The sequence below is a fragment of the Candida jiufengensis genome (genome assembly GCF_024610255.1).
Source record: "Candida jiufengensis strain CBS 10846 chromosome Unknown scaffold7, whole genome shotgun sequence".
NCBI classification, from domain to species: domain Eukaryota; kingdom Fungi; phylum Ascomycota; class Pichiomycetes; order Serinales; family Debaryomycetaceae; genus Lodderomyces; species Lodderomyces jiufengensis.
The window spans coordinates 412,807-430,218 of NW_026261556.1; the positions used below are offsets into that span (position 1 = coordinate 412,807).

Genomic DNA, 17,412 nt, shown 5'->3' on the forward strand with positions numbered 1-17,412 from the left:
CATTCATTTTATAATGTTTTTTTTTTGGTTATAGATGACATATATACACCAAAAGAATTACCATCTTAACATAGCCATTTCATTTTGATTTCTGTTATAATCTAATAAATCTTCAATTAATCCAGTACCAGAAATAACAATATCTCTATCCCAAACTTTAGAACGACCCCAATTTTTAACATCATTAACTGTGATTGAATCAATTTTTTCAAATGATTCTTTTATTGAATGTCTATAACCAACAGCTAAAACTTTTTTAGCAATATCATTAGTTATATCCTTTGATGAAGTTAATTCTTCAACTATTGCAGTTTTAACTTGTGCTTTTGCTCTTGCTACTTCTTGTTCACTAATTGAAACAGATAATCTATTCCATTGTTTTAAAGAAAAATGAACAAAATCATCTATAGTAAAACGATTATGAATTTCAGCATAATAACCCCATAAACCAGTATCAGACCAAGATTTTGAAAAATGATTATATGATTCAACAATATCATATTCTTGTACAATTGAAGCTAATTTAGGAGAAGTATATGGAGCTTTTGTTGAATGTAAATTAAAATTACCATAAATTGCAGCAGCAACTTTAGCTAAATAATAATTTGGAGAATTAATTCCTTCACCATGTACTGCAATTGAAAAATAAGCTTTTGACATAGTATCATCTCTCATTCTAACTTCTGAACCTAAGAAATTAGCAGGTTTTAATTCAGGTTTTGTTGAAACTTTCAATTTTAAATTTTTTTCAATTATATTTATTAATTTTTCATGATCGAAATTTCCTGAAGATGCAATAACAACATTATGATTGACTAAATGTTTTGATAAATGTCTTAAAGAATCTTGTTGTTCTAAATTTGAAATTGATTCAGTTGTTCCAATAGTTGGTAAACTTAATGAATAACCTTGATAAGCACTTGAAGCTAAATGACTTAATACTCTTGATTTTGGATCTGATTCTATTTTATTTGATTCTACAATTAATTGATTTTTAGCTTCTTCAAATTTTGAATTTAAAATAATTTCTTCAGCATTAGAAGCAATTGATGAAATTAATTTCCCAGCTTCTTCAATATTATTATTTGTAGTTTCAGCAATAATACCATTAAACTCTTTTGCATTATGTGATGATAATATAACTCCAGTTGATGGATCTTGTTTTTGAACTAATACATTTGTTGATAATGCTGATACACCATTACAATATTGATGTTCTGATCTTGAACCTGCTCCAAAATATAAACCTACTGTTGAATGTGATGCTTGTGGATTAGTTTCGGATGCAACTGTAATACCATTTGATAATGTTGTATATTTAATACCAGTTGATAAAAAACGACGTGATGAACCAAGATTTTTAATAATTGAAGAACCACGAATCATATTTTATTGATTTTATTAATTGGAATATATGAAGACTTACGATGATAATGAATAAATAAAATTAATGATGTAATTGATATGAATGGTTGATGTATTATTACTAAATCTTCTTCTTCTTCTTTTCTTTTGATTCTATCTAGATATATCAATTGAAATTTTTTGTTATTAATATAATTGGTGAAAAAAATCAAAAATTATTAGTATATATTTGGTAGCTCGTATAATGATTCTCTCTTAGCTTAATAATTTTAATATGGCCAATTAAATAAAGAAGAAATAATATTAGTATAATAGTATGCAGTAATTTAGTTGCTTGTAAAAAGATAAGCCAAATTTGGTAGCATTTATATCATATAGAATATAAATTGTTGCAAAATTTGTTTATTGGACCATAATTTCAATTACATCTGTCTAAATTGTCCTATTATGGATTTGTAAATGAATCGAAGTTCAAATAGCAAATTGTTGCTGTGTTAAAATTCAAGTTCATTGGTTTTACCATTTATTAAAGTGATTTGATTCGTGATTTATTTCCATCACGGAAAACAGAACATGAGAATAACAATGAAACAAAGAATCTAATTTTAGATTACATGATTGTAAATGATTGACGTTTCCCACTCTCAAATTCTGTTTATCTCTTTATATTTAGCAAGCTAGATGGACAATTAAAAACCATATAAAGTTTTGGTAAAAGAGAAAAAAACATATTCAATAATTGATAATGATTCCTAGAAAAGTAGTTTAAGGGGTATTTCAAAATGATTTATGATCTAAGCTCATTGATGATATTGAATCTTGTAAAGTCTTCTTGGTGGTCAAAATTGTTAAAGGTGATGGTTTAACTTATTCAGATAGTATACAATTATTTACGCTTAATTATTTTGAAATTATTTCGTGTCAATGGCCAACATCTCATATTATAATATGAGTTTTCATGAGAAATTACCACTCTATTTTGCAGTCATAAATTAATAGTAATGAAAATTAAGTGAAAATAAAAAATTGGATAGTAATCAGTATACATTTGCTATTAATTTTTGTATGCACAATAAACAATATAAGTAATTTTTATAGTTCAATTTTAATTAATTCTGGTTCTAATGTCAGTAAATCAATTACAACAAATTCTCCAGTTTTTTTAAAATCAGGTAAACTAATTAATCTTATTTTGGAACCAGAATCTGCACACTCATAAATATCTGTACCATACATATCTTGATTTCCAACAAAGTATAAATGTGGTAAATCATTATTAAAGATAAAAGGATCATAATTTTCATAAGGATAACAATATAAAGTATCTGGAGCTGTGGGGACAAAATTTTGCCATTTCATACTTGATTTCATTATTTCTATTGATGTTGATTTTTTTGTACAATATTTCTTTATATCATCTACGTTTTGACCACTAGTTCCTAAGAATCTAATATTATCTAGTTCGAACCATACTGGGTTAGTTAATCTTGATAATCTATCACTCCCCAAAATTGATTGATTGGTTTTAAATAATGCTTTATGTAATGGTTGTTGAGGTAAACAAATTTCTGCTGGATCGTTTTCTCCTGGCATTATTGAAACTGATAAATTTATTAGTACATCGTTTAAAAATTGATCTAATAATTTTAATGATTCATTATTATATTTTGAAATATTCTTTGATCCATAATTATTTGTTGTTATGAAATTTTTTAAATCATTCTCTGCTGTTATATCTTGTATGGGTTCGATTGAATTACCAGCTATGATTAATTGAGATATTGAACCATTGAAAGTTTTATCTTGATCCCCTCCTAATTCTCCAGTTAGATATTGTTTCAATAATTCTAATTTTAAATCATAATGTCCATGTAGTCCAATATTTAGACCAGATACTAATGCTATTTTTGTAGATTGATTTGTGGGTGTTGGTAATGTTAATGATTTTTGTGGTGCACATTTAGGATATATAACATCCATTATTTCAAATATTCCAGCTTGAATTTCAACTCCTAATACTGCAACTATACATCCAGTGACCAAAAGATTATTATTCAAAAATTCTTCATTATGTAAAACAGCTCTACCTGATTCATCTTCCAACATTACTATTGACTGTTCACTTTCATCTAAATAACTTACAGGTACTAAAGGTAATACATCATCACTACCTTTTTCAACATCACTCAAGATATCTAATTTATATTTTGCATCACAAAAAATTGTTCCAATTACCCAACATAATCTACCACTTGTTATATCTAATATTTTATCTTGTTTTATTATAGTTTGATCATTAACTTTTCTTGTTCCATGACCCCATTTTGACATTGCATTTTCATAAATTCTTTGTTTTAATATACTTAATCTATATTGATACATTGAAAAATATTGTTTATCATATTTTTTGCTTTTTGGATCTATGAAAAATTCATTTCTTTTTTCAAATTCTTGGTTAATTGAGCTTTGATGGCGTTCTATAGATTTATCCAGATCATTATTAATATAATTTGTATATGATGGTGACATTGAATGATATTATGTATAAAGATTGAATCATTAAAGAATAAGCTGTACATAATAAATTTGACATGCTAAACGCGTTTTGGTACTGAAACAATTTTACGCGCAGTTGTTAGCACGCGTTTTAAACAAAAGGTATTACTAGCTCATACTTCAAGAGATCATCATTACGAAAGGTTTTTGTAGTAGCTACACTTCATTGTCATTGTAAGCTATATCAATCGAGCCTCTTTTTGGTCTTTATGTTGTCCCATTAATTTGTCAAAGTGTTTATTAATTTAAAGGAACCATATAAAACTTTTCTTATGCATCTCAAGCTACTCATAATGATTATATTAATGTCTTAAGTAAACTGGTGGATCAAATGTACAATGTTTTGATGATTTACCCAATCCTCTTGCTAAAATTGAGTATTGACCAAGACGGAACGTGAATTTGCTCTTAGTTATTTGCCACTAGTTTTCTGAATTCAAGTACAACATTGATATGCAAAAACACCAACATTATGACTTTCTTGTTCTTGAGTAAAGGTTCAATTTGCATTTGAAGTTTCAAAGAAAAACTGAATCTTCCATCAAGCTTAAATTTTACAAAACCAAAGTTTACAAAATCAAAGTTTTCTGAAATACATCAGGTAATAAATGCACTTGATGAATTTCAGAAGATTCCAAACTCAAATCATATTCATCTTTTCTCAATATTTTGTAAAAATGATGTATCAAAAAGTTCAGCATAGCAAAACTAATCAACTCCAGATCTTTTTTCAAGACTGGAATCATAATATTCTGCCAGGAAATCTACTGAACATGACATCCATAATTCAAAACAGCTTTTGAATTCCAAAATAATCCACTATGATACAACCATTTCCTAAACTCTCGATTATTCGTTTAAGAATTAGTTAGTCTAAATTCTAAATTCATTTGGCAAAATTCTATAGGTTTCTAGATTGATTAATATGAATCACCTTAAATTACCATCGTTCAACAAATAAATTAAATACAGTACAAACAAGCTAGCATTACCTTATAACAACAATCAATACTCCAATTTAATTTTTTAAGCCAATTTAAACAAAGGTTTCTTTCAAAATGCACTTTTATCTCAGAGTTTATTAAGGCACCTTGTAGCACTGAATGCTTTGCACTGAATGTAGGTTCATATGATAAAAATTTCCAATTATGCTTTAAATTTAATCATAGTAATAATTCAAGCTGATGAATTCTTTTGAATTTTGAACATCAATTGATACATTATTGTTAATTCGATAATGTATTTGTAATTTTATTTGGTTAACCGTAATGAAGACGTTGTTGTAAATAAAAAAAGTAGTTATATTGAAAATGAAATTAAACTCCAAATAATTTTGATATTTCTGTATAGAATTTACACAAAAACTAAAAGTTGTAATCACTTAAATCTTGTAACTCAACTTGAATTTCAACACAACAGAAGTACCAATCAAATAATAGACCATCAAGTATTTATCATATCATTTGTACCACTAATCAAGGTTATCAGTAAGCTACATATTCCAACAGCAACTAATAGATCATAAACAAATAGCACAATATCATTATAAAAAATGTCAGGACTAGAACAATCATTATTTCAATTAAAATTCACAGCAAAACAATTAAATAGACAAGCACAAAAAGCATCAAAAGAAGAAACTCAAGAAAAAGCTAAAATTAAAAAAGCACTCACACAAGGTAATAACGATATAGCTCAATTATACGCACAAAACGCCATTCGTAAAGCCAACGAAAGAGTTAATTTACTTAGACTAAGTTCTCGTATTGATGCAGTAGCTAGTAGAGTTCAAACAGCAGTTACAATGAGATCAGTCACTGGTAATATGACTCAAGTTATTAAAGGAATGGATAAAGCTTTACAAACAATGAATCTAGAACGTATTTCTTTAGTTATGGATAAATTTGAAGATCAATTTGAAAATTTAGATTCTGCTACTAATTATTATGAATCAAGTACAAATAATGTAAGTGCTTTAACTACTCCTCAAGATCAAGTTGATGAATTATTGAATCAAGTTGCTGATGAAGCTGGTATTGAAATGAAACAAGGGTTGAATGCTGCTGCTGTTGATGTTGAGAAACCTATTGTTAATACTACTTCTATATCTGAAGAAAAAGAAGATCAATTAGCTGAAAGATTAAGAGCTTTAAGAAATTAGAATTGCTGTGTTGTACAACTTTAGTTTTATTTTTCCGGATTCATCATTTACATACCAGGTTCATAATTCAATAATTCAACATGCACCAACAAAGATTCTGAGCTGCCACACTTTAACTGCTAGCATTCACTATTATTAAGAGTATAGTCCAAGTAATAATATAAATAGATTAAAATTATTTAATAAATGTAATAATATACAAAATAATCTGAACTAAGAACCAATCTTTTCTTCTTCATTACGAATAACAAATTCAACAATCTTACTAAAATTCAAGAACCCACGTTGATTTCCTTTTACTTTAATCAAATGTAAAGAACAAGAACTTATCAAATCAAGCACTTCGATTTTAAATTGAAGTTTCTTACCTGAATTTGAAAACTTCTTGGGGATTTCACCCGTAATTGTACCATTTACTTCATCTATACTACAATTAGTGATTGAGCCATCTAATTTCTTAAGTTCAATTTGTGATTTGAGTAGTTTTAATAGTTGTTTGAATTTTAAGGAGGTGTTTATTATCTTGATATCTTTTTTTGGTTCTTCTTGTTGAGTTGTTGTAGTTAATGATTGAAAGAATTTTTTAAACCAATTTGATTTCGTTGGTTTTTGTTTTGGTGGTTGTGGTGAAGGATGATCCAAAAGATTTTTCGAAATAATTGAAATTCTACTGAATCTATTATGACCTTTTTGTTGTTGAGGTGGTTGTTGAGCTTGTTGTTGTTGAGCTTGTGGAGGAGCTTTTGGTGCTATTCTTTTTGGATTTAATGATAATCTTCTGAATAAATTTTCTTTTGGTTCTGGTACAAATGAATCTTGTACTGGACTTGTTATTACGTGATCTTTCAATATTGATTTTTTTCTTTCGGTGGTTGTTGCTGGTTGTTGATCAAGTAAATGAGGTGATCTTGGTAATTGAGCAGTACTGAATATACCAGTTGAATGTCTTGATTTTCTAAAGTCATTATTTAAATTATTTGAATTTCCATTTATTGGTTCATCAATTATTGAACTTTCTACAATTGATAAGTCATCTTCATCATCAAATTCATCATTTATTTGTGCTTGGAAAGTATCCGAATGTTTTGAAGTGTTTTGAATTGTATCATCATTTTCATCCTTATGGTCTTCAATTAACGTTTCCTTTGAACTTACAATACTTGGTTTTTGTTTATTTACTTTCCCAACATCAGCAGTTCTTGAACTAATTAAATCAAAGTTGGATAAATCATTTTCAATCTGGTTGTTATTATTATTGACATGATCTTGAATAACTTGTAAATGATTCGATGAAATATAGGAATATTCTGATTCAACTGTTGTTGCATCTGAATTATCATCATCGTCATAGTTAACATCTTTATGTAATTGGAAATTTCTATGATTCGTTTTATCTAATGAATTTAATGGTTCTTCTTTTGCTTCTTGTTCTTCTTCAACATCATCTTCTTTTATAGTTGTATCTCTAACTTTTATACCCAACCCGGTTAGACCTGAGTTTCTTGATTTATTTGATCTTCTAACTACTGTATTTGAGTTGTTTATAGTTTGATCCATAATTGTAGTATCACCTTCGCCATTTGCAACAGTTTGAGCCATTAAACCCCCAAATGAAAATCTAGAAAATCTAGGATTAGGCAAAGCATCATACTCGTCAGCTTCTGAATTCAATAATACAGGAATTGAACCCATTTTGTTTTGAGTTTTATTCTCATCAATGTTATTGAGCATCGATTTATAATATGAACTTTGAGTACTATGTCTTTTATTTAATGAAGTTTTTGAAGTTGATTTTGAAGGTTTTTCACTAAGTGGTTTTGATTCATCATCTAACAAAATGTCTGCTAAATTTCTTGAACTTGAAGTTTTCAAACCTTTATTAAATCCACCTGATGGTGAAGGGGTAACTAATGATGACAAATTTTTAGAACTTGAAGTTTTAAAATCTCTTGTGAATTTTTTAGGTGAAGGTGAAACATCAATACCCAATTTATGCAAAACCTTTGAAGTGTTTTCATTAATTTGTGGACTGTTATTGGTGTTGGCGGTGGTATTCACTAAAAATTTAGATCTTGATGGTGCCCCTAAAGTTCTTGCTCTAGCTACTGGGTTTGATCTTGGATCTAGTAATGATATAATAGGTGGAGCTGATTCAGTTACTGAACGTTTATTATTGGTATCTAATAATCCTTCAAAATCATGAGCGCTTTGACGTTTACTTAATCTTGCAATTGCTTTTCTTTGTTTTTCTTCTAATTCTTGTTTTAATTGTAATTCTTTTTGTTCTTGTTCAATTTTAATTCTTCTTTCTTCATTACGTCTTTTTTCTTCTTCTTCAAGTAGTTTACGTTTGAGTTGTTCCTCTTTTTGTAATTTCAATTCCCTTGCTTCATTTCTTTGATGAACTTGTTCTGCCAATTCCCGTTCTCTTCTTGCTAATGTTCCTTCTCTTTTCTTCTGGGAAGCAGTTCTTGATGGTGCAAGTGAAACTGGAAATTCATTCTCTTTATCATCATGATCTTCATTAAACATTTCATCACAAATATTTTCGAAATTTTTGATTGATTTATTTCCAAATTTTCCTGATAAATTTTTGTGTCTTTGTAATTTATTTAATTGTGGTGGTCCTTGTAATGGTTTTGTGGAGACTGGTTTCATTGGACTTTTATCTGGTGGAGTAATTGAAATGGCTGCAGCTCTTTTTTTGGAATTACTTGATTTTAATGATGAGCTTGATGATGTATTACGACTTTTATCTTTATAAATTTGAGGCTGATTAATTTTACTTTTATTAAATGAATTTGAAGCTTTAAATAGTTTAGTGGTGTTTCCGCTATTACTCGGTTGTTTATTGGTGATGTTTCCTAAAATGTGTTTCGATGACGCTGATTTTAATAATGATTTATTCGAATAAATTGATGTTGATTTAGTAACTTTCTTCCTTTCGGTTGTGGTTGTTATTGCTTCACCTGTTTCATCATCGAATATAATTGTATGAACTATGGATGTTGATCTTGGCATTGATTTTTTGGCGGACTCACTTTCTAAAACATCATTAGAAGTTAAACTTGCAACATGTTCATTTCTATACTTCATTAACAAATAGTAGAACATCTTTTCGGGACATTTATTTGGTGACAATAATCTTGAAATAATAGTTTTTTCATTACAATTATGAAACAAAACTGACAAATTTTTTAATATCTCTTTATCGATTTTGGCAACTGATTCAATTGGTTTAATATTCAAATGTCTAATATCCAATGTAGTGGTTGATGCATAAGAAACAGAAGGTTCTGGATATTTAGTTAATAATGGGTGTATCAAAATACTATCAATTTCAATACGATCCAAAGGATTAACTTTTAACATCTTGGTAATTAAATCTTTTGCTTCCCAACTTATATCATGAGGAATTATAAATTTCCCATTTTGAACTTTTAATAATAATTTTCTAATATTCTCGTCATCAAAAGGTAAATGACCAGTTAATAATGCAAATAATATAATTCCACAAGACCAAATATCAGAAGGAGCACCATGATAATTTTTGCCAGCAACAATTTCAGGTGATGCATAATGTGGTGAACCACATGAAGTTTCTAATAATTTTTCATTCACTTCTAATGCTGCCATTCCAAAATCTGCTATTTTAATATTTTTGTTAAAGTCCAACAACAAATTTTCTGGTTTTAAATCTCTATGACATATATTAAATTGATGAAGATAATTTATACCATTTATAATTTGTTTAAAATAATTTATTGCTTCAAATTCTTGTAGTTTACCTTTTTTGATCAAGTAATCAAATAATTCACCACCTTCAATATACTCCAATATCAAGTATAAATCATTTTTATTTTCCCAAACATCATATAATCCCATAATATTTGGATGTGACATTAATTTCATTATAATGATTTCTCTCTCTATTCCATATGGTAATCTTTGAGTATCATCTTCACCTTCAATTTCTCCTCTTTTGTATTTTGGATTTTCAAATTTTTTGAAATTCGATTTAGGTACAATTTTAACTGCTGCTAACTGACCAGTTTCAATATTTTTAGCTAATCTAACTCTACCTGTTGAACCTCTACCTAAAGTTCTACCTAATTTCCAAGGTCCTATCTTATTTTGAGATTTTCTCTTTTTTGATGAAGTATTTGTACTTGTTGAAATTTGTGATAATCTTTTCGTTGCATTTGTAACTGATTGAACAACTTTATCAACATTTGTTGAAGATAGATGATCTGACGGTATTGTATAATTAGGATCATACATTGATATTGTATTTTGATGAACAACTGTTGTAGTCATCTATGTTTTGAATAATGAAAATAAAATGCAATTTGGAATAAAAAGTTTGTTGATTAATGCTAAAGTCAAGTAGTAAATCTTGACTCAAATTTTATACAAAATGAAATGAAATAAATGAAAATAAATGAATTAAAATTTATAATTAAACGAATGAACGATGTATTTACACCAACGGTATGTTTTTATTGAATTATTTATTGACCTGTTTATAATACCTTGAAATATTGCTTAATCGGCAACCAGGTTTTTGTTGACTTAAAATAATTTAATTATCAAAATGACAATACTGAATTTAACAAGAAGAACAAAAAAATAACTGTATAATCCAATTTTGAATTGATTCTTGATTATATTATGAATTGAAATGAAAACGTTAAAGTCTAATTCAAAAATTGAAAGTGTTTAAATTATTCAAATCAAATCAAATAAAAAAAAATCTTAAACTTCAAATTCTTTTAAAATTCAAAACTTTCTTTCAAACCAAAAAATTTGTAAAAAATAAATTATTTTAATTTTCGTGTTGTTTTTGTTTTGGTGAGAATTTAATTTGATTTTGTGTTATTTAATTATTAGATTATTATATAGAACTGAAGTCACGTGTTGTATTTGGTAGCCTTTGTTTTGGAATTTTTATTACGCGATTTTCATTAATAAATTTTTAATTAGAGTTCAAAATTAACAAGCCTTATTAAATATATTAGCCATAAGCTAACAGGTTCTATATTGAATAAATCCATGATGTTGATTAAATCAGCTATGAAAAAGAATTACAAAATTTAAGTGAAAGATCTTGAATTTCTAAATTCAAGTCGTAAATATTATCACTATTAGATGTTTGTTCAAGAAAAATGAAAAATGTTTACTCTATTTCTTTTTCTAGAATTGGTTGTTAAGTAGTAGATAGTAAATATTTAACAAATATAGTAAGAATGTAATATTATAATTAAATGTATCAAGTTAGAGTGAGTTGGTATTGCGCGTATTAAAAATCTTGAAATTTTATTATATTTGTAATATTATTAATAAATATTTTGAATAGATTATTAATTGAGACCAAATAATCGGGATAATATTTATAGTTACTTATTAGGTGCTTTTTAATAGTTCGTAAATTTACATACTACTACCAACTAAATTAATATTTCAAATTCAGTTCATTAGTATATTGTTGTTTTTTAGTCTTTTAACGAACAAAAATCGAAAAGTTTCAACCAAATCTGTAGTCTATGATCTATAATATTTGATTCTCAGTCGAAATTAAAAATTAGATTTAATCAAATTATAAAAATTTCTCGACAAGTGACATACTTGTGGTATTTCTCCTGTAATTACAGATTTTGCAGATCTATAATTGTAATTTAATGTATAATACCCGGGTTTTTATACATTACACAGATTTAGATTTAGATTTCAATCTGACATAATTCTGAGGTTTACAAGAGCTTTCTACCTTATTTATGAAAGTTTGACTACAGGAAGTTGTTTTAATAAAAACTTTTTTCATCATCTTATTCATTAATTTATTCATTAAATAATCATAAAACTTTTTCTTGAATACAAACACTTGCTTTATTCCAATTTCATAACAAAAAACCCCTTAAAACTCCCTAACACCAAAACTGATATAATCTATAATACCAAGGTTTAGATTTCAATTTTTCCTTCTCTTCAGCAATTTCCTGTTTAATCAATTCAATATCATGTTCAGATTTACCATTATTTAAGTCAATTTGTGAAGCAGGTATATAAAAACACCAACTTCTAGTCCATAATTTATGACCAACGTAAAACAACAATACTATAACAGCAGCTAAATAAGTTTGGAAAAAAGTCTTTGCGGATGGTGATTTACCAATGGGGAATAAAGCTAACCAAAATTGTAAACATAATACAACGATATTCATAATCAATCCATAGTAAGCTCCAATGACACCAGTATTTGATTTATAACTTAAATCTTCTAATGACTTACCTTGAGCAGCTAATCCAGCTCTATACCTAATAAATGCACCATTAATAGAACCCCATGTAAATAATGTACTTAATCCAGATAATGCAACTAACCAAGCAAATACTTCTTCTTGATATTTTGATGCAGAAACAAAACTTAATAATCCAATAATTGCTGATATCAATATACCAAATAATGGTCGACCTTTCCTATCAACGTATGCAAAATATTTAGGTGCTAAATTTTGTTCAGCTAATGCCAATATAGTTCTTGAAAATCCATAAACTGCTGAATTTGCTATAGCTAATAATGCAACTAATATAACAACATTAAAAACACTAGGTAATCCCTTTATACCACCTTGTCTAATAGCTATTACAAATGGACTTGCGCTTGATCCACCACCACCTAATAATTCAGAATCATTTGCATTAACTAAAGTCCCCAATAATCCCAAAGTTAATAAATAAATAATTAAAATTCTCCAAACAACTTGTTTTATGGCTTTTGGTAATATTTTACGTGCATCACCACTAGATTCAGCAGAAGTTAATCCCACAAGTTCAGTACCAGCTAATGAATAAATAGCAGTTAATAATACAGCAACAAAACCCTTGAAACCATGAGCAAAAGGTGGATTCCAATTTTTACCACCAATATATCCTTGATCACCACCACCACAAATCAAAACAATAGCTAAAATATTAAATCCAGCAATCCCTAAAACTTTCACAATACTAGCAATAAATTCAGTTTCTCCAAACCCTTTATTTCCACATAAATTTAATCCAAAAATTAATACATAAAAAACAGCAACCCAAACAACACTATTAATATTTGAATTCCAAAAATTTATAGTCATTGAACTTGCAACTAATTCTAATGGTAAAACAACAACCCAAAACATCAGATAATTCCAACCCATAGCAAATCCCCATGATTGATCAATAAATCTAATTGAATAAGTTGCAAATGATCCACTAACTGGGAAATTACTTGATAATTCTGCTAAACTTTGCATTGTACAATATAAAAAACTTGAAACAACTACCCATGCAATCAATACTGAAGCTGGTCCTGATTGTTTCAACGCTAATCCTGATGCTACTAGTAATCCTGAACCTACACATCCACCTAATGCTATCATTTGTAATTGTCTCTTTTTTAATGATTGTTTTAATGGTGCTGGTGATTGAGTGGTGGGTTTTTCATTGTTATTGTCTCCTGACTCTAGATCTGATGATGAATTTATTTGAGTGGTTGTTGTGGTTGTGGTTGGTGGTTTAAATGAATCTTTAAAGTTTGTCCATATTTCTTTCGGTTTACTTCTTGTAGGTGATGCATTATATGTATGTGTATTTGTATTTGAGGTTGTATTGTTGTAACTTTGATTACTTGATGCAAATGTCGATGATAAATTATCATCTTCTAGATATTTATCCTTTTGAATCTTAGATGGTTCTGGTGATTGTGACATATTAAATAATGTTGATGACTCTGGTATTTTATTTGATTATCAATTGTGATTTCTATTGATTAATTGTAATTTGTTTAGGTTCTAATAGTTAGATAAGATCTCGATTACAGGATTATATCGTAAAATAAAAATTTCAATTCAACTATAAAGTTGATATTAATAATCTAATTATATTAAAACATATTTATGAATACATAATTAAACTATACTTTCCTTATATTAAAAGATGACTATAATTTTTGAAACTATACTCCGGTGCGTAAAAATTTCTGTACTTCTTTTTGCAACCTTTCTGTTTTTCTTTTTGTGTCACAATCTGAATAAAAATTTCTTTTTCGTTTTAAAATAGAAATTTTAAAAATTATTTTTTGACATTATTTTATTGAAATGAGATTCACTCATACTCTTAATCAAAATAGTAAATGAATAGGGGCAAGATAATTTTTACATCAAAAAGGAGCCATAAATACTGGGGTTGATATTGAGACTATACAGGGCGAAGAAGCACTCATTTTTAGTAGAGAATTCAAGAGGTGTTTTAATTAAGAAGGGCATTTGTTAAATTAAGTAAATTCTCCGGTTAAGGAATGTATAGAATGCCTTTTAAAACTTATTAAGAAATTTTTTTTTTCTTTTATTTGACTTTCTTTTTTTTTTCTAGTCAAGTTAACATACCAAGCTTAAAATTCTTTGAATTGCATTTTTGAATTTTCACGGTTGTTGAATCATATTTCTAATCCTTGAAATATTTAGCCGATAAATTTTAATCATTTGATAGATTCACCAAGATTTTGAGGACCCTTTTCTGAGACAAATCAACTTATAACAGCCATTTCGAATACTACCTCCCTATTATTCTTAGTACGTAATCGCCATAATAATGTTGATGTAAATATAGTCTTTTGACAAACTGTCAAATTTGGTACAACTATTGTAATAAATTAAAGGGACAAATGTTTGCGAGTACTTTTCCGAGAATGTTATCTTTTACCTGGTAAGACCATACCCAGACAAAGCTTGACTTCGAGTGGACTAGTTTAAGTTACACCAGGCAGTTGTTAATATTACAAATTATAGTAGAACTTGAATCCGTAACTATTCAATGCATTATTACATAATATACGAAAAAGATTAAAGTCTATTTTTTTAAAGTCAAAAAAACATAATAATTCAAAGCGATGAGATCATCTATAATTTATCTTTACGATTCTTAATACTCACTAGCCCTGTATCAAAATTCATATCTATTTTGAAGCAAAATTTTGGAGATTTGGTTTTAAATTGTACATAAATCAACTTTTAAATATATTTGATACATGTAACATCAAAGTTTAAAATTTGCAAATTATAAAAAGTGAGTAGATTTTAATGTTGTGATCCCTTAAAAATGAACCAAATGAGTTAGTATATATAATACTTTCAGATTACCAAGTTAATACAAGTCGATAACTCTATAGTATTGTTTTTTGAACAGCAATTGCTCTATTTATTATCTTTAATTTCCCCCACATTTGGTGCAACACATTGGTAGCACTAAGCGGGATTTGATAAAAAAAGCGTTACGACTAATTCGAAATAAATGGAGGGGTGTCGGTTTTGAATTATTCTGAAAAATATAACACTAAAGTTGTAGCAAGTTTTAAAATATTAATCAAATTTATCCAAAAGTTAAACATTTATTCTCCAATTGCCATAATCAAAGAGCTAAGGTAGAGATTGACCAATCGAATAAAAACATTTAGATTTGAAGCATAGAAATCATTAGCAACCAATTGACACAGAACATTCATTATAAACTAAACTCGTATCAATTAAATCAAGATGACTGATAACAAATTCAAATTCAACAAAACAGAAGATATTTCCAAATTGAAAGAGCTCTTTGAGCTTTGTGGAACTCAATGGGGTGGACCATTAACACCAGAAGAATTTGGTACTACAATCTCCAAAGGTTTTGAAGAATTTATAAAATACAAAGGTGGGAAATTAGTTGGATTTTACCTTGAGGATACTTCAAACAACAAAATAGTTGCATGTACAATCATCAGACATGAAAAAGCCTTATATAAACCAGCTGATAGATCAAGTATGATCTCATCCACCCCCGACCCTTCATTATTTGGTGTTAAAAACATTACTGCATTATTAGTTAGTTTTGTATTCACACATGAAGATTATAGAAAACAAGGATTAGCGGAATCATGTTTATCACAAGCTATTGAATCGACTGAAAGTACTATAATACAAGATCTGTTAGATAAAAGTATTGATTCTCATGTTGATAATTTTAAAAAAATGACACTTGATGATAATACTGGAGAAACTGATAGACTGTTAGCAAATTACTACTTGGGTAAAGAATACGTTTGGTTCTTGTATTCTGGTGTTGATACATATTATGAAAGGTTTGGATTTAAACCATACCCAATGGATTTTTATCAAATTCCATTACCTGCATTAACTGAAGGTCAAGAATCATTGATCAAGAATTTGATAGAAGATCTGGAAAAAGATCAACAAACTAGTCCAGATAAAAAATCAAGATCTGTTGGTAAAAGAATCAAATTATTAAATTGGGACAATAAACAAGATCAAGAAGTTATTGAATTTATATTACAAACAAAAGAATTGGAAATATTATCAGAGTTAAACAAATTAATGTTTCATAGTGAATTACAAAGTGATCATAAATCTTCATCTTCATTAACAGGATTAAATAATATTTTGTCAATGTCAAAACAACATGGAGGTTCAAGTAATGTATTATCATCAATTGTTGAACAATCTTTCAATCCTCAAGGTTCGTCGGTAGCAGATGGCCCAAGAAGAAAGTCATCAGCCTTAAATCAAACAATCTCAAAATTTGCAATCAAACCATCATATGCAGAATTCAGAAGTAAAGCAATAACAGAACAAGGATTTGCTAAATCTAAAGAAGAATTAGAATTTGCAAAGATTGAAGGTGCAATAATAACAAATGATTTACAAAAAAGATCTTATTACATATTATGGAATAGTTTAAAAGGTGAATTTTTCATAACTGGAATGGGTGAAATTTCATATGAAAGTGTATTACCAGCAACAAATCAACCAAGAAGAGGCTCTTCATTTACTGGATTAAATGACTTAGGTGGGTACAATTTCCAAGATCTTGACATTTTAATAAGTTTAGCCCTTTATAACGCAAGACACAGAAGTTCAAAATTTGAAAATGTTTATTTTTCAACAAATGATACACCAAATGACATTCCTGATCCAGTAATGTATGATTTTTTTATAAATTATTTACCATTCTCATCTTATGCAAGTGATGAACATCATGAAGCCAAAAAGGAAGAAAAAGCTAAAGGTGAAGAAAAAAATAAAATTAATTTAATTAATAATGGGTCTAAACAAGTTGGTGTCTTACCTATGGTTAGAAAATTTGGTACTAATAAAACTGAATTTGAATTGAACTGGTTAAGTAATGGAATGTGGTGTTGGGGTTAAGGCATTTCAATTTTTTATCATCGAAGTCAACTTATAGAATATCAAAATTTATGTAGAATCATATGTAATACAAAACAAAAAAAGATTTATAGACAA

The 17,412-nt window shown here is 27.9% G+C and overlaps 6 protein-coding genes across 6 annotated transcripts; 2 read left to right on the plus strand and 4 right to left on the minus strand. All coding sequences in view use genetic code 12, as the record gives it.

Annotated features, from left to right (window-relative positions):
• Positions 1-57: 57 nt before the first annotated feature.
• On the minus strand, positions 58-1,386 carry KGF54_000800 (ubiquinol--cytochrome-c reductase subunit; the record flags this gene model as incomplete). The annotated part of the gene is made up of 1 exon (XM_051766753.1): positions 58-1,386. One exon carries the CDS (start codon positions 1,384-1,386, stop codon positions 58-60), a length of 1,329 nt encoding a protein of 442 aa, XP_051622014.1.
• Positions 1,387-2,457: 1,071 nt separating this feature from the next.
• HYS2 (DNA-directed DNA polymerase delta subunit) lies at positions 2,458-3,894 on the minus strand (the record flags this gene model as incomplete). Its single annotated transcript, XM_051766754.1, has 1 exon — positions 2,458-3,894. The coding sequence occupies one exon, from the start codon at positions 3,892-3,894 to the stop codon at positions 2,458-2,460; it is 1,437 nt and encodes a 478-aa protein (XP_051622015.1).
• Positions 3,895-5,473: 1,579 nt separating this feature from the next.
• KGF54_000802 (uncharacterized protein) lies at positions 5,474-6,082 on the plus strand (the record flags this gene model as incomplete). The annotated part of the gene is made up of 1 exon (XM_051766755.1): positions 5,474-6,082. The coding sequence occupies one exon, from the start codon at positions 5,474-5,476 to the stop codon at positions 6,080-6,082; it is 609 nt and encodes a 202-aa protein (XP_051622016.1).
• A 213-nt stretch (positions 6,083-6,295) lies between these two features.
• Positions 6,296-10,363, minus strand: HSL1 (protein kinase; the record flags this gene model as incomplete). The annotated part of the gene is made up of 1 exon (XM_051766756.1): positions 6,296-10,363. The coding sequence occupies one exon, from the start codon at positions 10,361-10,363 to the stop codon at positions 6,296-6,298; it is 4,068 nt and encodes a 1,355-aa protein (XP_051622017.1).
• Positions 10,364-12,006: 1,643 nt separating this feature from the next.
• On the minus strand, positions 12,007-13,827 carry GAP6 (Gap6p; the record flags this gene model as incomplete). The annotated part of the gene is made up of 1 exon (XM_051766757.1): positions 12,007-13,827. One exon carries the CDS (start codon positions 13,825-13,827, stop codon positions 12,007-12,009), a length of 1,821 nt encoding a protein of 606 aa, XP_051622018.1.
• A 1,821-nt stretch (positions 13,828-15,648) lies between these two features.
• KGF54_000805 (uncharacterized protein) lies at positions 15,649-17,316 on the plus strand (the record flags this gene model as incomplete). Its single annotated transcript, XM_051766758.1, has 1 exon — positions 15,649-17,316. One exon carries the CDS (start codon positions 15,649-15,651, stop codon positions 17,314-17,316), a length of 1,668 nt encoding a protein of 555 aa, XP_051622019.1.
• Between the last annotated feature and the right edge of the window lie 96 nt (positions 17,317-17,412).